Source organism: Anastrepha obliqua, chromosome 6 (genome assembly GCF_027943255.1).
Source record: "Anastrepha obliqua isolate idAnaObli1 chromosome 6, idAnaObli1_1.0, whole genome shotgun sequence".
In the NCBI taxonomy this organism is placed as follows: Eukaryota; Metazoa; Arthropoda; class Insecta; order Diptera; family Tephritidae; genus Anastrepha; species Anastrepha obliqua.
The window spans coordinates 45,070,802-45,094,767 of record NC_072897.1 but is presented as its reverse complement, the minus strand read 5'-3'; the positions used below and the strand labels follow the sequence as shown (position 1 = coordinate 45,094,767).

The 23,966-nt window shown below is 35.5% G+C and overlaps 1 protein-coding gene and 1 pseudogene across 1 annotated transcript in view; both read right to left on the bottom strand.

Moving 5' to 3' along the window:
- Nucleotides 1-9,853: 9,853 nt before the first annotated feature.
- Nucleotides 9,854-10,037, bottom strand: LOC129250999 (U2 spliceosomal RNA; annotated as a pseudogene).
- Nucleotides 10,038-21,140: 11,103 nt separating this feature from the next.
- LOC129250824 (E3 SUMO-protein ligase ZBED1-like) overlaps nucleotides 21,141-23,966 on the bottom strand; it is a 76,430-nt gene continuing 73,604 nt past the window's right edge. The window contains exon 2 of the mRNA XM_054890407.1: nucleotides 21,141-22,304. Within this exon, the coding sequence (XP_054746382.1) occupies nucleotides 21,228-22,304 (1,077 nt within the window). The 3' untranslated portion in view covers nucleotides 21,141-21,227. The remainder of the gene's footprint in view (nucleotides 22,305-23,966) is intronic.

Sequence of the window (23,966 nt, the reverse complement as noted above, 5' to 3'; positions counted from 1 at the left end):
GGCAATGCAACTTGCTGGATGTGATGCAGTCACAACATGCAAACCAACGTACTGGCCAACTGATTCCAAAAAAATGCCTGACCTAATCGATTTCTTCATAGTTAACAAAATATCTCGAAACTTTCTAGAAATTGAAGATAGTGATTATCTAAACTCGGATCACTCACCAATATTTTTGTCTCTCAGCGAGCATATAATTTTTAAAGGACATATGGACAAATTGAGTAACCGATTCACAGATTGGCATTACTTCAAGAAAATTCTACAAAATTGCAAAAATAATGCAGCACAAATAGTTAATGAGGAACAATTAGATAGTGAAGTTCAAAATTTTACGTCCAACGTGCAACTTGCCGCATGGAAAAGTACTCCAACTATTAAAAAAACCGCAGTCATTACTCAATACCCAAAGGACATCAGAGATCTTATTTCACTAAAGAGAAAACTTCGCAGTAAGTGGCATCAAACACGAGCACCAATAGATAAAACTAGGCTAAACAAAATGACCAAAGACCTCAGTCGGAAAATAAAGAAGTTTAAAAACAATGGGTTTTCTCGTTACTTGCATTCATTGTTCAACGATCGTCGTGTGGATTACTCTTTATGGAAATGCACAAAGTACTTAAAAAGGCCACAAATGCACTGTCCTCCACTCAAGATAAAAGAAGGAAAATGGGCTAATAACAATTCCCAGAAAGCAGAACTATATGCGGATTATCTAGCTGATATTTTTACACCTCAACATCCGAAAACCTGTCTACATCCGTACTCCAAGAGTTTGAAGAAATTCCACGAGTCACGAGCGCCGAAATAAAAAGAGAAATTAAAATGCTAAAAAATAAAAAATCCCCTGGTTTCGATATAATCACTGCAGAAATACTCAAGCAGCTTCCCCCTAAAAGCATTCAAATTCTCACTAGCATAATGAATGCATCTTTTAAGTTTCATTACGTTCCTATTCTCTGGAAAACTGCGGAGGTTATTATGCTCCAAAAACCAGGCAAACCTGGACACGAAGTCTCATCGTATAGACCTATATCACTCCTACCAGTGATCTCAAAACTGTTTGAAAAGCTGTTGATTAAAAGACTCAATAAAATAATAGAACGAAAAAAAATAATTCCAACTCATCAGCTTGGCTTTCGAAGTAAACATTCTACAATCGACCAGGTACACAGGATCACGCACGAAATAGAAAAAGCACTCGAAAATAAAAAAGTATGTTCTGGCGTATTCCTCGATGTGGCAAAGGCATTCAATAAAGTTTATCACACAGGTTTGCTTTTTAAACTAAAATTAATACTTCCTAAGCAATACTACGAAAGCTTGGAGTCGTACTTATCAGATCGCTATTTTCGAGTCAAGCAAGATGATGCTTATTCAAGTCTTCGACAAATAAATGCAGGAGTACCTCAAGGCAGCGTTCTTGGGCCTCTGCTATACCTTATCTTTACACATGACCTACCGTCTGATCCTAATTACGTCACAGCAACGTTTGCAGATGACACCGCATTGATTGCAGTTGGTAAAACTGAAAACGAATCGACAGCCACATTACAAACCGCGTTAAATAAGATCTGCCAGTGGACTAATACATGGAAAATTAAACTTAACCAAACAAAATCTGTACACGTAGTTTTCACAAACACTAAAATACAACATATACCACTATACATAGATGATCAACAAGTCCCATACTCAAACTATGCGAAATACCTAGGTATGACACTTGACTGCAAACTTCGATGGAAAGAGCATGTCAAGAAAAAGAGGCAAGAATTGGACATCAAACTCAAAAACATGCAATGGCTCATGGGTAGCAGATCAGCTCTCACGATAGAAAATAAGCTGTTAATTTACAAGCAGATACTAAGGCCAGTATGGAGTTATGGTGCGCAGCTATGGGGGTGCGCCAGTCAAAGTACGAAAAACGAAATCCAACACTTCCAAAATAAGGTCCTTAGGTGCATTGTCAAAGCACCATGGTACTGTAGAAGTTCCGACATTGAGCGCGACCTTAAAATAAACTCCGTTAACACTGAAATCGCAAAGATTGCAGTTACCCACAAAGAAAGACTATTAAACCACATCAATGAAGAAGCACTTAATTTAATTGAAACCAACGGATTAATACGAAGGCTCAGACGCACTAAACCTAGCGATCGCATACCTCCATAGAAATGCTTTATGTCATTTAGAGTGTAAATTGTGTAATGTTATCATAATTAAGTTGCTTGTTAGTCATTTGTAAATATTTATGAACTAGTCGCAATAATATAAAAAAAAAAAAAAAAAAAAAAAAAAAAAAAAAAAATATTGATTTCGCGACTACTATTTATGTGACTATTTCTTCTAGGTAGTGAAATTTTTTTTTGACAACATGTTATAAATGAGAATGGTGAGGTGAATCGGCCAATGAGTTTATTTATCAGGCCTTCAATCCACACTTGGTCGAAAGCTTTTTCAATGCCCAAGAATCAATCTTCTGTGACATGTTTTTATTCCAACTCCAGTTAATTTCGGAGATCAAAAGGTTAATTGCATGTATAGTTGAATGTCTCTATTTAAAACCGAGTGGTTTATAATTCACTAAGTTGTTGGTTTTAGTGACCCTGTTTATATTTAAGTTGATTAAGACCTCGATGACTTTGCTAATGTTTGGTAACAAGCTAATTGGTCGGAGAGAACGAATAAAAAAGTTGCCTGTTTGGTATTCGATTAAATTATTGGCTTGTTTGGTGGCATCAAAACTCGTTTTGGTTGCTCGAAAGCTGTCGAATAAAGTTTTTGTTTCTAAAAACTTAATGAAGCATTCTTGCTTGCAAGTGAACGAGATTGTCAAGTTTGCACTGTTTTGAAGAATGAATTAAGAATGAAATGAATGTATATTATTTATCCGTTTTGAAGCGTTTGAGAGATGCTGCACGTCGCAAACGGCTGGGAATGTGGGCAAACAATTCTTGGATTATTTGACCAAACACCTCGTAAATACCATGGTGCAAGCACCGTATTCACCTGATGTGGCCCCGTGCGACTTCTTTTTGTTTCCCAAGTTGAAGTTACCACTTCGTGCAAGGAGATTTCAGTCGGCCTTCCAGGGGTGCATGGAGGACTGGGTTAAACGTTGGCACATGCGTGTTGCTTCCGACGGGTCATATTTTGAAGGAGATAAAATAAATTCGCCTGAAATTTAACTCTGTTTTGTTTTATTTAAACATTCTCGGTCCTTTCTGATCATAGGGTATGTGACAAGATGTGTTGTTGTCGTTTTATAGAAATGTTCGATTAATTACTGAAAATTTTGAGGGGTTCTAAGAGGGGGATATTCTTAAGGGAAATACGTGTGTGTTCGAGTTGATTATTAAATTGAATATTTATATTGTCATTGATTAGTTTTTTGATAAGTTCTAGTTCTGCTTTTTCTAGTTGGATAATGTTAGGGGGGATGTATATTTGTAGACGGCTGTGGTTTTTATTAAATTGTTTCTTTCAGTAGTGTTTTTACAATAGGTAAGTTTACAAGAATATTGGTAAGACTTTTTGACTTTACTTTTAGTGCATTGTTTTCTATGGGTGCTAAAATAATGGTCGCTATCATAGTCAATGCATTTTACACAGTTAATTGTATCGTTCGCCTTTTGAATATCTATTCTATGATCAGCAATACAAACATCTAGAAAGAAGTGGGCCCTTTCATAAGATGGGGTTACGGAGGCATACATATTACATCTAAATTCTATAGCATTTGTAGTAAGCCAATCTTTTAAAGCGTTGCGTTTAGTATTGTTTTGCATGTTTCCTGAGTCCGAGTGTTTACTATTAAAGACGCTTGCTAATATGGTATAAAATAGTTTTAATTTGTTTCAATTCGTTAACATCCTTTCTGGACTTATTTAAATCATAAAAAATTTGCAGTTTATTTTTTTTTTTTGTGTTGAGTTTTTAGTAGAGTATTGTGTTACCTTGAGGATTTCAAGGTTATCGTTTTGATAGTTGCAAAGTTCACTTAAAATGTCTATGGAGTCGGTGTTACCGTTTAGCCCTTTCATTAATATGGTTTTTGTTTTCAAACGTTTAGGCTATATGAGTAGAATTTCATTTTGGATTTTTCTAAGTATCTTCGAACACTTTTATAGTCGCTGATATTTCTTCGGTAAATTACTAATTTGTTTTGTTTATATTCTTTTGTTGTAAATTGTGTTATCATTAAACCATCTTTTATTAGTTCTATAATTTGTTTCGATAAAGAATCAAATGTATTTATAGGGGGAATATTTTTACTATTGTTTTTGTGTTTGTTTTTGTTTCACTGCTATTGTTTACATTAGTAGAGGAAACTCGATTTGTAATTGACTTTGCACTTGCTGGTGTATTGGTGATATTATTTGTTGTATCATAAGTTTTTATTTGTTCATTTATTTGGTGGCTTAGATTGTTGTTATGCAAGTACTGCTCAAATTTTTCTATCACTTCATTACACTCGTCTAGTTCATTGTCCAGAATAGCATAGTAATTGCTTTTGATATGTTTTGACTCTGTGTCCTCTATCACGTTGTCATTTTTTCTTTTTCTATTTAAGACACTGCTTGCAGAGTTTTTCGCATTTTTAAATGCAACTTCAAGCGCATTGCGCTCACACATCATTTAAGAAACCACTTACGGATGGTTTTAGTTCACATCTAGCACTTCCGAAAACAAAGTAATCAAATCAATATAATACTTAGAAATTCGCTCGGGCTACTATGAATATTTTTCTCAGCAGTGCGTGTTGATCGTGAGAGGGCACTCGGCAAAGCAAGAACCCACCGATTTATGTTAAACAGTACGTGGATACCCTTGTAGGAGCGAACTGTTCAACTAAATGAGTATCAACGTGGAACTAAAATACACACACCTCCTTTTGTTTGGTGTTATGGCGAAATTCTAATAAGCTGAAGATCCCAATAAATTTCACTGAATTAAATGAATTATTGCGATTTTCTGCTATCGAAAAAATTGGATTAAAGAAGTTGCATCAAATTTTGTGTTAAAAATAGAATTAAGTGCTCAAAAACACTTGAAATGTTGACAGTGGCATTCGGTGAGAGTACTCTGGTCAAACAAATGTTTACAAGTGGTACAAGCTTTTCACAGAAGGTCGAGAAGATGTGAATGACGACGCTTGCTTCGGACGCCCCAGCACATCAACTGAGAAAGTGCAGAAAATTGTTAAGGAGAATCGTCGATTCACAATTAGAGAAGTTGCCGAGGATGTTGGCATATCGGTTGGCTCATAGCATGCCATCTTTTCGGAAATTTTGGGCATATAGCGCGTGGCTGTTAAGTTTGTTCCAAAATTTCCGAATTTTGACCAAAAGCACTCATGAGTATATGGTTATGACATCGAAACCAAAGACCAATCATCCCAATGGAAGAGTTCAGAACAGCGAAGACCAAAAAAAGCACGCCAAGTTCGATGAAATGTCAAGGTTTTGCTCACTGTTTTCTCCGATTACCATGTCGTAGTGCATCAGGAGTTCTTACCACAAGGTCATACCTTGAAGTTATGCGCCGTTTTCGTGAAGCATTACGAAAAAACGCCCAGAATTGTGGAAAAAATGCCTTTTGGATCACGATACTGCACTTCCTCACTCGTCGTTGATTGTGACAGATTATTTTGCCAAAAACAACACCGTTATTATGCACAGTATTCCTTAGATTTGGCCCCCTGTGACTTTTTCCTGTTCTCAAGATTGAAAAGACCCATGAAAGGACGGCGTTTTGCGACTTTTGAGGAGATAAAAACCGAATCGCTGAGAGAGCTCAAGGACATACAAAAACATATCACAACTGCTTCGAGCATTGAAAAAAAAAAAACGCTGAGGGACTACTTTGAAGGAGATAAAATAGAATGAAATGATGAATAAATAAATATTTTTTGAGAAAAATTAAAATTCACCTTATTTTTTGAACACACCTTGAATGTCGTATTCGAGAGAGATTATTTTCGCCCGGGTAAAATGCCTACATATATGACTCCAGCGTTTTTTATATAAAAACGTTTAATTTCGAGGGAAGTCGGGCGGCTTGTTTCCGATCTTCGTGCTTGCCAAAAAACAAACATTCATTTTTATATCTATATACTTGCATATGTGTATGCATATGTATTTATAAGTTAAAAGCATCTGACACTAGCGTTGCGTTGTATCCTATAGGTACATACCTAGGTTCATATTACGTTTATTAGGGTAAACTTTGTTTATCAGCTTGGTAATCAGTTTGGTAATAACAATTTGCACTTGGCACGGTTACATTCCCTGCCTCGTAAGTTTACGAGTCAAAATCAATGCGTAAACTTACGAATACTCGATCCGACGGTTTTCGGTATTATGGTAAAAGATCAACAATACAGCGCGCAGTTGAAATAAAAAAAGTAGTATCGCCGAAAACGCATTCGATATATTCTTCGAATACATATATCCGATTGTCGTCAGCAGTTCAATGTATTGCGGATATTTATTAAACAACGGAACAATACAATTTAAGAAAACAATTTTTTCTTTGTCGTTTTAAGTAATATGGTAGTAAGAATTGCATATTTATTTTTATAAAAAGCGTACAACGAGCACGGATCAATTCGAATGTCTAATTCCCGAAGAAAGGAGGATAGCAACATTGCAAAAAATTGTACAAAGAGGTTTAACTATAGGCTTGGTCAGACTATAAATCCGCAATAAAGAAAAGGTTCACGCACAATAAAAATATAGCAAGTGACACAAAACAAAATACACACATTCTCAAAACACAATAGAAATAAGCTGAGTATAAAGCACATGAATAAGTAAAAACTCAAAAGTTAAGATCTGCTGCAGTTGGAGGAAATCCGTAAACGACATTACCTCAGGTTTCAAAAAATTATGGCAGCAATACGCATTCGAAATTCGATATTATATTTTATAATAAGTGGTAAGAGCACGTTTATGGTCACACGATTTTTTCTGTTATATGAATGCATATTTAATAATACCAAACAAAAATTTTATTAGAATTATGTATACAAACCTGATTTCTTTGCAGGTATCCATTTTATTTAGTTTTTCTTTTCAGGTTTTTACGATCTATTACACAAAAAAGACATTGTTGTATGCCAAAAAGTATGGTATTATTTTATAATCTCAGATTTTGGGAGAGAAATTTTGTAGATCATCTACTTATAAGTCACATCATTTGTTTTATGTTTTTTTCTTTGGTAGGTTGCTACATCTGATTAACATTCTTACCAAAACTGTCTATGTTTTAGCGTCAATGCGGACGCTTAACGAACGACTACGCTAAGTAAAACTGCTAAAGTGCATTAAATCACGAAAACAAAATCAAATACGCAAACACAAAAACATAAAGTAAACTAGAAATACAAATAAATATAGCAAGTGACACTAAACAAAAAACACATATTCTCAAAACAACCTACAACAAAAATCACACTTCACAACCGTTGCTCAAATCAGTTTTGCTGCTTAAATCAGTCAACCAACATGAATAAATCTACAGACAATAAAACTATGATAGAAAAAAGATTGAGATGGTGCCTATCGTGGTACCGTTACTTTACTCTCAGCAAATATGACAATGAGTGACGTCGTATTAGCACCAGTATGGTCAGATTACCATTTTCGTAACTTGATTTGACATTTTTTGTGTTATTTAGTCTCGATGTTTTAGTTTTTTCTTCATCACATTTTTCTAGCTTGTTCTAATTAAAATGTAATGTTTATAACTTTGTAAAATATACATTTTTTAAAAACTGGTTCAATAATTCATTCAGTTTTTTTAGCTTTACTTTTAACATCTGGTCCCATTGAACGCGATTGCTGTTATTGTTCTTCTCCTTTCAACAATCAAATCTCTCTCTTGCTACTGCAGTGTTGCCTAGCTTTGGATATAAAAACGCACTCCAATGCCCATTTAAAGAATATAAAATACCAAATTTTATTGAACTACTTAAAGAACTTTGTATGCGTGAGAAATTTTCTTTAAAATGTGTTATGGTTATGTACAGTTTAATTTATGAGTTTTTTGTTAAGAGAACCACTTTTTTGCTATATTTCAGGTTATTTAAAAAGATGAGGTACTCTTTTTTTAATAATATCCTGATGGTTTCTTCAGTGTTTTCTGGTATTTTTTTGCTTATTTTTACTACGAATACATAACTTGATGCCCTTTGTCCCACTAAGGATTGAGGACCGGAAGAAACGATTACACCTCTATGGTTTCAATTCGCATTCAGTAAATTTACATGCTTTCTAAAATGTGTTAATTAAAATATTGTCAATGTTAAGAAGAGTTAAGGAAGAAGATTTAATATTCTCACATAACCTTAAAAGGAACAAAAAATTAGATTTTCACTTTCAAAATATCAAATTTTAAAAGACTGACCATTTTCAACATTATTTTGTTTAATAAAGGAAACACACACCAAACTTAAAAGTTTTCGCATTTTGGGTATAAAAAAGCAGTAAATTTATTGCGAAGAGCACATGGTTGACAATACTGCACAACTCAACTAATGCGACGTCACTCTCTGTTTCTTGCACAATCTTGTTTCTTGCAATTAAACAATACCATTACCGAATATCGCGTTGTTGCGTTGGAATCCATCAAAAGCATATCCTCTTACTTCAAGTGATTCAATCAATTTGTTAATTACGAGAACAAATTTTACAGAAACACTCAAAAACGTATCACCATTCCTCTCACAAAAAGCCATCACCGCTACATGGGGCGAAATATTAAAATTTAAAAAGATCATCAGTGGGCAAATTCTATTAGAAACGAAAAATAGCAAACAAACTAACCACACTGATCGCGTTATCCAATACGATTACAATTGAAATCACCCTACAAACCTTATTCGCCAACGGGGTTACATATTGCAAGGATTTAAGAAATATTCCCGAAGAAAAAGTTTTAAACTGTCTACCCAAAATGTATCTGACATAAAAAAAAAAATACCAGTCTAACGGTTAGACTTGATAGAAGTGAAACCTTCCGTAAAACAAACTGAGAGAGAATAAGACGAAAGCAGCATTAGGAGCGGGATAATTATAGGTTCATTATAATATTGCTATAAAGTTCATATTTTATTTTCTTCATTTCATCATTATTCATCCTCAATGTTTTCAATTTCAACAAATGATACGAGTGGCTTATGATAGATAAAATATGATACAAATGCTTTGGTTTCGATGTTGTCAAAAAAAAAATACCCAAACGGACCGAAGAAACAGACTTACAAATTTCTTCCATTTTCGTCTACTTGTATTCATATAAAAATTTATGTCTCTTCCCACCAAAGCTAAATGTATTAGTATATTTTTTCTTGTATTTATTCAAGGCTGAAATCCAAAAAACTGTTTTCAATAAATAATCAGAAATGTCCTACAATGCAAATTTCAAAAAAAAAAAAAATTTTATTTCTTGTGATTCGAACCAAGAACTTTGGATCGGAAGCTCACATTGCTAGCCGCTCGGCAATCGCGCCGTACTGTCTGTGTTGGCCTAAAAGTTATTTAGTTCGTCGCTACGTTTATATGTAATTCGTTTCACTTTTTCCCAAATCACTCCCAACGATTCTAAAGAAGTTTTCACTTCAAAAATTAATGTACGAAATATTTATACCGATTCACTTAAACTGACTTTCAGTATCTAAACCAAAAATAGAAAAGCCAAAAAACTGTTTTCAATAAATAATCAGAAATGTCTTACAATGCAAATTTCAAAAAAAAAAAATTCCATTTTCGTCTACATGTATTCATATAAAAATTTATGGCTCTTCCCACCAAAGCTAAATGTATTAGTATATTTTTTCTTGTATTTATTCAAGGCTGAAATCCCGGCGGTACTGCAATACCGGGTCAACCCGTGGCAGAGGCGGAGCAAGCCCATAAAACACTCCGCGCATTTCCAAAAATTAGTTTAACATTTGTTGTCCTCCGATGGAGGATCTATCAGATGTTAAGCTGATAACCACACTACCTAGTCAATACATTTTAAATAATAAACCTAATAAAACTTTTGAGAATTACACGCTCACAAAAATTATTTATATCAACATATAATATAACGCTTCGTAACTAAATAACTTTTAGGCCAGCGACGACAGCATGGCGCGGTAGCCGAGCGACTAGCAATGTGAGCTTCCGATCCAAAATCCTTGGTTCAAATCACAAGAAAAAATAAAAGTTATTTTTATTTATTTCGTCGCTACTTTTATATCAACATATAATATAACGCTTCGTAGCCAAGTTGGTCGCTTTTTTCGTTTCACTTTTCCTCAAATCACTCCCAACGATTCTAAAGAAGTTTTCACTTCAAAAATTTGCAGAAAAGTGGAAAATCAGTAATACTAAAAATTAACACCACTGCCCTACCAACTAAAATCAATATCGGATACCTCAAAGTATCAGTTGGCCCATATATTCCACCTTCCATGCACTGCAAAAGTTGCATGAGATATAACCACTTAGCTAAATACTGTAATAACCCAACAACGTGCCCAACTTGTGCAAATAAATACCATCTTTGCCATATAGAACCACTGTAAAATGCAAAGAAAACAAAAAAAAGGGTAAATTATATCACAAATAAATATCCCAACCCAAATCAAAAAACCCTTCGATAAAAAATGCCCAATCTTCATCAAGGAAAAAAGGAATCCAAATAATTAAGGTAACATCAAAAGTTGATAACGGAACGGAAAAAGCATTGTTTAAGCAAAAACATCCACTCAGCAATCAACCCAGCCACAAGCACTAGTGAAGAAAATTCTCAATTCTCAATTCTCAAATCACAACGATCAGACACTCGGAACCAAGTAACAACAAACCAAGGATGATAAAATATTAGGTTTGGCCAAAACCTATGGTGAAAAACAAAACGTCACGAAAGTGGTTCGCCAGCCGAATTCTGCACAACCATTTCACATGTGTGTGAATAAGTCGTTGTTCATTAGCAACGAAGCAACATGAGTGATGCTGAAAACAGTGAACACCGTAAACACAAATGAAAAATTCCTTCCTTCCGTATCGTAGTACCGTAGATTTTATTTCACGATTTTTAAAAAATCCCGTAATCCCCTTTCAGCTGATTGCTCTCTCACCGCACAGTGTTGCCAAGCAGTACATTTCGAAATCATTTACAAAATAAACTTAGAAAAATTATAACTTTTATTAAAATAACTTAAAAACACTGTTGAATAATGTTAATTATAGATAAAGGAACTATTTGCATATGTTGGTTTTTGGCTTTGGTTTATTGAACAATGAAAAATTGTGACTGATAACGCGGATGTGTGAAAAAGTGTGTAAGCAAAAATATCAATGGCAACATTGTATAGATACAACCAAACACATACACACACAAACCGATGTATTGTGTAAATATGTAATTAAAAGAACGCAGTTGTTCTCGGGGGTGAGTTTTTGTGCACGGTAAGGGACTGCGGTAAGGGACTGCGTACGGTGTTCACTGTTTTCAGCATGAAGACTGTGATGATTTTTTTCACAGATTACTAACACAATTATTCTCCAGCCAAAATCTGCACGATAATTTCACACACTCGTCCAATGAGCCGTTGTTCAGACGGCAAAGATATGACATTGTGTTAACTTTTTTCATATATCACTAACACATTCTTATTTTTTTATAAACAAACCGATTCGTAACTCATGCTACGTCAACCCATTAGTTGATTGTGTCAAATTCGCTGAGAGCCGACTAACTGTCTGATATTGGCCACACCATTAAATCTTTTCACCATGACAATAAACCACGAAACGTCTGCATCTCAACAAACCATTGTTAAACTCAAACCTTCACGCACATAGACCTCTTACTTTGCTCTCCGGACATTGCACTTAACTGTCATTGAAAAACATTAGATGATCCCTACGGGAGCGTCCTAATAGCTATCTCTCTATTTCCTCAAAATGTAGGAAGAACACTCAAAAAACCACAATTTAAAATTAAATGTGCAGATTGCAACTTATACAGCAATTGCAATTATCAAATAAAATTTCTGCAAGCTCTAGCTTCAATAAAGAAGCGGCCAACTTAAATAAAATAATATTATAAAGCGCACATAAAACATTCCCACAAACGACACTAAACCTCCAGAATCGTGCTGTACCCTTGTGGAGTAAAAAGTTATCAGACTTAAAACACTTAAAAAATCGGGCATGGCAAAACTTAAAGCATATCATCAACGAAGAGAATATAGTACAATTTAAAAAAGCAAATGTCATTTTCCGTTTTAAACTCAATCAAAGTAAAAGACAATACACAACTACTTTCATAATAGAAATCAAGCCCTCCCCCCTATATCGAAAATTTGGGCAAATATTATAACATTCTGTGGCTTCGCAAATAACACCTCGATTCTCTGCATAAAATACTCTCTAACAGGACGAAACATTAAATCAAAGATCGACATAGCTAACACTTTCACACAACATTGGTCACAAATTTCCTGCGACTCATCTTTCTCACAAAAATTCATAACTAATAAATATAAGCAATAACAACAAACTGCAATCCTTCAGCTTTAGCCAGACAAATTGAAACCGACATCATACACATCGAAACACTATCTGTTTTATACACCCTAAAGGGCTGGGGTGTTCCCCTTGTTTGATCGAATATCGTATAGTCCGGGAGCCAGATTTTGATTTTGGACTGCGTTTTTATACCGTTAAATTCTTGATTATACTTGTGATTTAGATTTCATGAATAACGAAAGTGAACGTCAGTTGGCGCACCCGCGGTGGGTGTGATTGTGGGAGGGTACGAAACGTGTCGAAAAAAAATTTCTACCAACTCATTTTATACCGGCTGAAATTTTTTTCATGTATTGTTGGCATTTAGTAGAATAAAAAAAAATAGTTAGCTGCGCGGTAGAGAGAGAAAAACACGTCAGCTGAACAGGTGAACTTGTAAAAAAAATTGAAAAGTAAAACTACTTTATGCCGATTGAAATATTTTTACATAATTTTCAGTCCGGGAGCCAAGGGTCATTTTAAACCTCATCATTTCCTGCCGACTGATTTTAATACTGAAGGCAGACGCCATCCAATGAATGACGAAACCAACCGTCAGCTGGTCCAGTAGCAGTGGGTACGTGCGTGGGATGCTGCGAAACGTGTCGAAAAAAAATTTTAACAACTCATTTAACACCGGCTGAAATTTTTTTTGTGTATTGTTGACATATCTTATATATAAAATAAAGTCAACTTTTTGTGTGTGTTCGCTAACCGGCCGTGTCTTTGCACCGAATTAAACCAAACTTACACACATTGTTAAGTAGGTATTGAAGATGGTTTACATATAGTTTGGATGTCTATTGGTGGATAGGGCTCGAGATATAGCTCAAAACGTGGACCCGGGTAACCTTCGGATGTGTATGTACATAATGGGTATCAAATGGAAGCTGTTGGTGAATGCTTTAGTTCAAAGTATTTTTCATGCCGCTCCGTGACTAGGGTCTCGAGATAGAGACCAAAACGTGGAGCCTAGAATGTGTTTGTACAATATGGATATCAGATGGAAGCTGTTGGTGAATGCTTTAGTTCAGAGTATTTTTCATGCCGCTCCGTGACTAGGGTCTCGATATAGAGACCAAAACGTGGAACCTAGAATGTGTTTGTACAATATGGATATCAAATTGAAGCTGTTGGTGAATGCTTTAGTACAGAGTATTTTTCATGCCGCTCCGTGACTGGGGTCTCGAGATATATGTAGGTCACATCGAATGAAAGCTGTCGATAAGTACTTTAATTGGCAAATTCAAGAATGAAGACGTTCTAATACCGAGAATTCCAATGATTCCACCTGAATTGCCATTTGAATTCAAGCGTTTGCAACTGCACATTCGTTTAGCATTTGCAATAACTATCAATAAATCACAAGGGCAAACTTTAGAAATATGCGAGATGAATTTAGAAGAACCAGTATTCACCCATGGTCAACTATACGTTGGCTGTTCAAGTGTTGGGAAGCCAACAACATTATATATTTACTCAAAAACAAATAGAAAAACAAAAAATATTGTTTATGCCAAAGCGCTTGAATAAAGAATAAAGAAATAAATAATATGAAAACCATATATTTTCTGTTCTAAACCATATCTATTCTATTTTAGTGTGCCCAGCGAAGCGGGCGGGGTTTGCTAGTAGTAGAATAAAAATAAATAGTAAGTTGCGCCTATAGGGGGGAAAATACGTCAGCTGAACAGGCAACTTGTAAAATAAATTAAAAAGTAAAACTACTTTATGCCTATTGAAATTTTTTTACATAATTTTGGACACATATGAAAATATAATAATGATGGTCAGCTGCGTTTATAGCGGTGGGAAGACCGTCAGCCGAAGCAAGAATGTATCATTGCGTTCATACATCCCGGCGGCGCGCGGAATTTTCAATGCTTTGATAGCGGTTTTTATAGCGTCTGCTTTCAGTATTAAAATCAGTCGGCATGAAATGATGAGGTCCAAATGACCCCTCGCTCCCGGGCTAGTACCAAATGATCAAAAGTGCATCACACACAACCAAGCATCATATCATACAACATTTCAATAACATTCTGAATATCCACATTCCTCAGTTATACAAATCAAGCTTCATAATACCAATATTAAAATCTAATAAAAACACTAAATGATAACACGTTCTGCCGACTAATATTTCTCAATCCGTGCATAGCAAAACTACTAGATGAAATCATTGCAACGCGAGTTGGTTCGTAACCAAAAACAATTACATAAACCCCAACCAATTGGAATTTAAAAGAGAGAAATCAGTTGCTGGCTGTCTGATATACGCAGACCATTTTATAACTGTATTTCTCTCAAAAAAGAGCCAGACATCCATCATCTCCCTCGATTTTTCGAGGGCTTTTGATAGGATTGGAGTCCACGGAATAATCGATCAATTGCAAACATGGAAAACCGGACCTAGAATAACAAATTACGTTACTAATTTCATGACAAACCGAAGAATTTTAGTTCGTGTCGGGCTCCAAACCTCCAACGTGCACCTACTTTTTAATGGGAGCACCTAAGGATCGCCGATTTATGTCACTTTATTTCTAGTAGCGTATAACAAACTCGCTAAAATAATCGAAATCGAAAAAAGAATCAACTTCACTCCACCTAATAATAAAACTCAGCAAGCAAAAGAAATCAAACTTTCAATCTAAACACACTATTACATAGCATAGACGATTAGAACTCCTATTCCGGAGCTATTCTATCGCCTGATAAATGTAAGCATATACATACATATATGTATGTTGAAAACATAACTGCACTACAAATATATGATCACGCAATACCATTATACCACTGCTAATAATTATAGATAGAATTGCCATATGAACGAACTGGCTGCGGCACTGTCAAAAAGACTGAACATCATTAAATGCCTCGCTGGCACAAAATTCAACACTAACACTCATACGCTACTCGACATAACTAGAGCAATAGGAAATGCACCGAAGCCTATACTTAACAAGCTTAAAACTTAACTTCAATCAGCTATACGTACATCCCTTCAAGCGTTTCACATCACCCCAAATAAAAACATGCTACTAAATAGAACCAAACATATGTACAGGTACGCACTATAGGAAACAGAGAAATAACAACATTTTTCAAGACATTACTGCATGTGTACGGCACACACCTTTCCAAATTAATAAAAAAACTAAGAACGGACCCAAAAAATTAAGAAAAAAATTGATTCAATACTAGACAGAACAGTTTCAGAAAGCACATACATACTTGAACCTTCCTTTTCATTAACAAAAAAATAATAGTCTAAAACTATCCTGGAACGTCCCTCCTAACCTTATAAATATTGATCTCAGCACCAGCATTAAATCCGAAATACCTAAATCAGAATACAAACAAAAATTCCTTAAAATATATATTTATCTACACAGATGGCTCACAAGTTAACAAAGTCTCCATCTACGCTATTACTACTGACTAGAGCAGTGGTCGCCAACCCGTCGATCGTTGCAAAAAATCCAAAAGTCTGAAAATCATACCAGTATTAGCAAATCTCAGCAACACTGCGGTAAGCGATTTCGCGCCGACAAACACGACGCGAAGTCCGTTCTAGGATCGGCTGGAACCGATTAGCGTGTTCGAGAATTTTTTGGCTTTATATATACGCAATGCACGTCGACATTGCGCTTACTTTAATACTGAACGGCATTATCAACGTTCTGCGTGCAGCGGTTAGGTTAGAGTTCGAAACATTATGGCAAGCAGTAGTAAGAAGGCGAAGACATACCATTTCCATTCGGAATGGGAAGAACAACACTTCTTCACAGAAGTTAAAGGCAAAAGTGTTTGTTTGTTATGTAATACATCTGTGTCAGTTCCTAAAAAAGGAAATATTGAGAGGCATCATAAAACTGTACATTCGAATTTTGAGAAGGCATTCCCGTTAAATTCTGCCACCAGAAAAGAAAAACTGAAGCATTTAAAAATCCAGTTAATTGGACAACAGTCAATATTTTTGAAAACAATCGACAAAAATAAGGCTGCAACTGAAGCATCTTATCGTGTTTCCCAGATAATTGCACAAAAGAAAAAACCTTATGAAGACGGGGAAATCATAAAGCAAGCATTTTTGGAAACTGCAGATTCTTTATTCGCCAACTTTAGAAATAAAGACGAAATAGTGTCTGCTATAAAATGTATGCAACTTTCTACTAATACAGTGGTGAGGCGAGTAGAAGTAATGAGCAATGATATTTTTTTACAGTTAAGAAGTGACTTAGATAACTGTATTTATTTTTCACTGCAACTGGAAGAATCAACAGATGTACTTGACACCTCACAGATGGCCATATTTGTCAGGATGGCTTTTAGTGATTTTACAATTAAAAAAGATCTTTTGAAGTTTATTCCACTCAAAGGACATACTACTGGACTAGAGCTGTTTTCTTATTTAAAAAATCTCATCTCTTCTGAGAAAATTCCATTATCAAAAATGGTAGGCCTGACAAGTGACGGTGCTCCAGCTATGGTGGGTTGTGATAAGGGGCTCGTGGCGCTATGTCATAAAGATGAAAGTTTTCCACAATTTCTTAGTTACCACTGTATTATACATCAGCAAGCATTATGTGGCAATTTTCTAAACTTGAACAACGTTATGAAACTGGTGGTGAAAATTGTGAACAAGATTAGAGCTCAAGCGTTACAAAGAAGATTATTTAAAACCTTGGCTGATGAAATTGACTGTCAATACGGAGAGCTACTTCTTCACTCTGAAGTGCGATGGTTAAGCAGAGGACGAGTGCTCAAACGTTTCAATGATGTTCTGCTTACTATACTCCAATTTTTCAAAGAACGCGATGAACCGATTCCTGAACTGGAAAATTCGACTTGGCTCAGAGATTTTGGTTTTCTTGTGGACATTACAGAGAAATTAAATGAGCTTAACTTGCAGCTTCAAGGCAGGGATAAAGAATTAGCGCAAATGATTTCTGATATAGATGCATTTATTACAAAACTTAAATTTTGGGAACAAAACCTAAAAAACCGCGATACTAAGCATTTTCCTATTCTTTCCGAAAAGATATCCAAAAATCTATTAGAGCCCTATGACAATAAATATCATATGGAAATAGTTTCTAACTTAAAGGAAAACTTCAAAAATCGTTTCAAGGATTTCAGCAAAATTGCTTTAGTGACGCAATTTGTTGTTTCACCCTTCATGGACATTGATATACAACAGTTTGCAACTTGTGTTGTGAACAACTTTGGCGAAGACATTGCTGTGACAGAACTGGAACTGATTGCTTTTCAAAGTGACTTGACTTTAAAATCTTTAGGTTCAAATACAAAATGTGTATGGACTTTAGTAAGTAAAGATAAGTATTCAGTTTTATGTCGTGTTGCGTTGAAAGTGAAAGCGTTATTCAGTTCAACTTATTTGTGTGAATCTTCTTTTTCCAGTACGAAATTTATTGAAAATAAATACCGCAATCGGCTTACAGATATACATTTGGATAACTGTATTCGAATGACTGTATGAAATTATACTGCAAATATTAAAAAAATTAGAAAACCAAAATCTCTGAGCCAAGTCGAATTTTCCAGTTCAGGAATCGGTTCATCGCGTTCTTTGAAAAATTGGAGTATAGCAGGCAGAACATCATTGAAACGTTTGAGCACTCGTCCTCTGCTTAACCATCGCACTTCAGAGTGAAGAAGTAGCTCTCCGTATTGACAGTCAATTACATCAGCCAAGGTTTTAAATAATCTTCTTTGTAACGCTTGAGCTCTAATCTTGTTCACAATTTTCACCACCAGTTTCATAACGTTGTTAAAAAAATTATCGATGAGTCAGAATGTCAACCTTCTCATTAAATATGCTCTTTTTATCTGCCCATATTTTATTTATATAATAATGTACTATTACTGTTTTGTTGTTTTTTTAAGTCGCTTGTGATTTGCCATTATGACTGCAAAAGATTTTGTTACGATTGATAGGTGTGAACATGGATGTAATTATGCATAAATATAAGCACTATAAGTCATAAGTTTATTATATATAGAACGTATATTAGTAAAATAAATACATGTATTGTATGTCGAATATAACTGTGTATTATTTAATTTATGTTGGCTTGTGCAAGTAGCTAGCTGTTTATTTCAAAATCTTGAAAGTAGCTCAACACATTGAAAAGGTTGGCGACCACTGGTCTACGCTATACTGGCAACTCTTCAACTGGGCATTCTTTACATGTGATTTTTAGCAACTGCTGGATGGTTTTTACCTTAGGGCTGGAGCGCAATCCTGCGAGATCCAACGCTCTCCATTGATGAGAGTACTGCTTAACTGCTTCGCCACGTCTCCTACGTCGTCCTCCTGGTACACTTTTGCCCCGGTCTTCACATCCTTTCCGCAGAAATAAAGAGATGTAACGCCTTTACAAGACACTACCTCGAAACCATTACAGAGGTTGTATGGTGGCCACGCTTACCCCTTGGAACTACATTTTTTGCGTCGTTAGAAGTTTTAGCTTAGACTTTGTCGTTTTGCTTATTAAAAACTTGTTCAACAGTGAAAATTTTCTCATCTGTGAAAATAATATTTTCATGGTCATTGATCGCGTGCCACCGAAGAAGCTGCTTGCATCTGTCGAGTCTAATTTTCTTGAAGCGCGTTATCAAAAGATGACCCGTTGAGCAACGCTTTCAGCGGAAGGCTTTCAGAGATCATCTCTAATTAGTCTTGACATGGATCTGGTCAATACATTCAAATCCCTAGACATGAGGGGGGATTTCTGCGAATTATTTCTCGAACGCCTTTAATGGCTGGACTTGTTCGAACCACGCGAGGACGACCACTTCTATTTCTGTCTGTCACTTCAGACGTTTAGGAAAAACAATTGATGGTGCGGCAAACAACCTTCTCGAAACATTAAGTTTTTTCAGCAATTCGTAAATCTCACTTGCACTTTTACCAATGCAATCACTGCAATGCGATTATCCTTATCTCCCCATTCCATTGTTAAAAGCGAAATTTGCCACGAAACTTAGTATAATTCATGAGTAGACAATGCACACGCATAAAAGCAAAAAGAACTGAACTTTTTTCTACAAATTTTTTCTCGCCGAATGCATTGTAAAATTTGTCGCAAAATTTATGGCAAGACTAAGTTACAACCACCCTTGGGGGAACCTGTTATTCCTATAGGGCGCGTCCCCAGGTGGTTGATAGGGGAACGCCTCCCAGATATGGAAGGTAGGAGAGTAGGTCTCCCGGGAACCACACAGGTCGAAGACGTTAACTTCGTTAAAAAAAAACTCCCTCAACCCAGAGTGTATCGCGACCGGTGCCTATTGGGTGGATTTGACAGCCGGGGGATAAAATTAGGCTGTCTCTTAACGGAGCCTGTCTAGGCGGACCGTTTATTTCCCCTATATCCCCATTGGTCACCGCACATGGCGACAATGACAGCCCTCTGGAAGGGCAGGTAACCGTAAGAAACAGATAAAGGGTTTTTCAATAAGGGCGGGTAGGTGTTGAAATGGAATAAAACAAGCTGTGTGTGAGTTATTGGCAAAATTATTGTTTTATTTGAAAGGCGCATATATGTCATTAAGTGTGGAATATGACATTATTCAAATGCCCGCCTCGGCTTCTTATGGTGGAACGGATCCGAGTGATCCAATTTTCAATGACTCTTCCGCATAGATCTGGCTGAATTTGAGTGATGGCCTGTGTTATGTTCACCTGTAGAGCATCGGTCGATTGTGGTTTATTTGCGTAGACCTGAGACTTCAAGAAACCCCACAGGAAAAAGTCTAGCGGGGTCAAATCGCATGACCTTGGTGGCCAATTCACATCACCCCTGCGAGAGATAACCTTACCCACAAATCATTCATGCAGAATGTCAATCGTGGCGTTTGCTGTGTGGCACGTAGCGCCGTCCTGCTGGAACCAGGTCCATATGGTTCAATACGGGCCATAAGAAATTGGTTGTCATCGTTGTGTAGCGCTCGCTGTTGACGGTGACCGCCTCACCAACGTCGTTTTCAAAAAAGTACGAACCAATGACGCCGTCGTCCCAAAATAAACACCAAACGGTAACTTTTTGAGGATGCATTATCGCCTGGTGAACCTCGTGTGGTTTGGTGTCGTCCCATATACGACAATTTTGTTTGTTAACACAGCCATTCATCCAAAAATGCGCCTCGTCACTAAAGATGATTTTTCGCCCAAAACTGGGGTTGTCTTCTAGGGGTGTGCGAATCCCATTCGATTCGATTCGAAGAGATTCGATATTCGAGTCGAATATCGAATAGTTCGAAATATTCGAATAATTCGAAATATTCGAATAGTTCGAAATACTCGAATAATTCGAAATATTCGAATAGTTCGGAATTTCCGAATAGTTTGAAATATTCGAATAATTCGAGCGATTTGAATTATCCGAAGAAATAAAATCCTAAACAGGTTATTCTATTATAGTAATTCTACATAATAAAAATAAAATAAATTTTCTATTTAATTATCGTTGAATATAACATTTATCAATAACATTTTGAACAATATAAATAATTATAAGCTAATAAACTTTTCTAATTAAAAATTTCTTTCTAAGAATACGTTTGCTCGCGTGTCTAAATAGAATAGCGTTATTTTATTTAAAATTTCGATATAATATTCAATCAAACATAACGAGTTATATTTTTATTTAAAAATAACAACCGAGCAACATTATCAGGTGATAATGAATTGCGCTTTTCAGTCACAATGTCTCCAGCAGTAGAAAACAGCCTCTCACTCTCAACAGACGTAGATGGAATTGGCAAATAACGTCGAGCCAGCATTGATAAGAGAGGATATTTAACTGATTCTTTTTTCCACCAATGAATAGGATCATCCCAAGGATCAATATCTGATGAATACAAATATTGAATAAGTTCTTGATCAATGTCTTTCTCAAGGCGCAAGGTTACTGTTTCTTCTCTATTAGCTCGTCGCTGTTTCATGAAGTCCCAAAACTTGGTGGGTTTGATTACAAGAGGTTCAGCAACAGTTTCATGTTCGTTTTCAAAAACATTGTTCGAATATTTATAGGCAATAATCTCTTCTTTTATATCTTTCTTTATGTCATCTTTCACCTTATCATCGGTTAAAAAGTAATCCTGATAACGAGGATCGAGAAAAGTACATTTACGATACAACTTATCTTCCTCAATCTCACAAAACCTAATTTTTAAATTCCGGATTATATTTTTTGAAAAGTTATAACCCATAGGCATCTGAGACTCGTTATCAATCGTTGGAAGTCCCATCTGAACATCATCACTATTATCATCGTCATCACTATCTTCGCTATCAATATTATTCAGACCAACGCTTGTCTCGTCATCGAAAGCAAGATTTTCGAAAGCTTCCTCCACCCCTCGAAGTATTGGCTCAATCATGGAGATGGTAGGGTATTTTGACCCACAAGCAATTTTAGTGGCCTCGTTCAATGGTTCTAAAACCTTGATAATATCACTAAGTTTCTTCCAGGCGGTGCCAGACAATCCAGTTACACTAGTAGTTCGCGAAAGCACATCTGACAATGGTTGCTGTAATCTCTTCATGCGCTCGAGCATGTCATACTCCCAGTTCCAGCGAGTTGGTACTGATTGAATTAATTTTAAGGAAGATCGATGACTAGACGCTTTTTGAGCATTTTCAAAGTCTCGCCGAGCCGGGTCAGAGTGGTGGAAGTGTGTGGCTATACGTCGTGCCTAAAAATAAATAGAATTGTGTTAAAAAAATTATTATTTTGAATAATTTGATTGAAATACATTAAAAAATACAAAAAATTGAGCTTCATAATTATTTCTAAGTTTAAAACCATTCTAATTGAAAATTAAATGTACAAATTCCAATAAAAACAACTATAGAGCTTTAAAAAAACAATAGTACGAGAATCTTTACTTTTTTCAATAAATTAGTGATTCCTTTGGTGTATTTTTGGCAATCTTTTATAACCAACTGGAGTGTGTGTGCAAAGCAATAGATGTGATTCCAACCACCTTGACGGATAGCATTGTAGATATTAGCACCATTGTCAGTGGTAAAATAAATGGGAACATTAGGAACATCTAATAAATTCCATTCCAATAACATTTTTTCAAGTTTCATTTTGATATAACTCCCAGTGTGACGATCTTCAAGTTGGGTTAGGCCAATCATAATATTTTTCAGTTCAAAATTACTTGTCATATAATGTACAGTTAATGATAAGTAATGATGTCCAGTTCTCGACTTCCAGCCATCAGTAGTGAAAGATAAACTCATTAAGCCTGATGCTATATCGTTTTGCAATTCGTCCATTACTTTTTGTTTTATTTCTTCATATAATTTGGGACAGAGACTGCGCGAGCAAGTAGTACGTGATGGCGGATCATACGTAGTATCGAGTCTTTTTAATAATCTTCAAAACCTTTATCTTCAACACTTGAGAAAGGTTTCATATCGATTGCGATCATCTCGATACACAGTTGATCTATCTCGGCTTTAGTTGGTGGCCCGAGTTTCTGGCGTTTTAGCGACTCTTCATTATTTTTATTTTCATCCGCGGTCATACGCTTTTTTCCGATTTCAACACATTGCTGATATGAAATAGGATGTTTCGACATTAAATGCTTTAACATAGGTGATGTAGTAGCTATAAAAAACATAATAATTAATATATATTTTAATATATATCCCTGATTCAAAAACCGAATTAAAAACAATGGAAACAGAATTAAAAAATGAATTCTGTTTCCATTGTTTTTAATTTGGTTCTTAAATCCGGGATATATATATATATATTATATATCGGAAAATAATTGAAAATAATAAATAATTAACATCATACATGTCGGTAATTTTAATACTTTCGAACAAGTATTACATATTGCTTTCCGGTATCCTTCAGTACACAGTCTAAAAAACTTCCAAGCAGGACTTCGATGTGTTGAAGTCACAACCTCATTTGCATCTTCGACATCAGTTTCTAATTCTTCTTCTAGAGCCATATTTTCATCTCCAGAATTTTGAGAAGACATTTTATTTAATTAAAGAAAAATTTTCAACGCTTGACGTTCGAATATTTAAAACGAGAATGACAGATGTGCGATAGATAAGTGTGATTTAGTAACTATTGGCGCTAGTGTCTCGATCTCAGTTTAAAAAAATTAAAGCTTCATGTAAATATCGAACTTTGATATTGACCGTCGGTATAGAACTTGATTCTTAGTGCAATTTCAGCATTAAATAATTTAACAGCTTGACAGTTGAGTTAATTTTAAGAATTTATGAATTATAATAAAAATTGTTGAGTATAAATTTTTCCAGGACGTTACAAAATCAAAATTAAAATTGAGTTGAAGAAAATGGAAAGTGGTTAAGAATGCTGT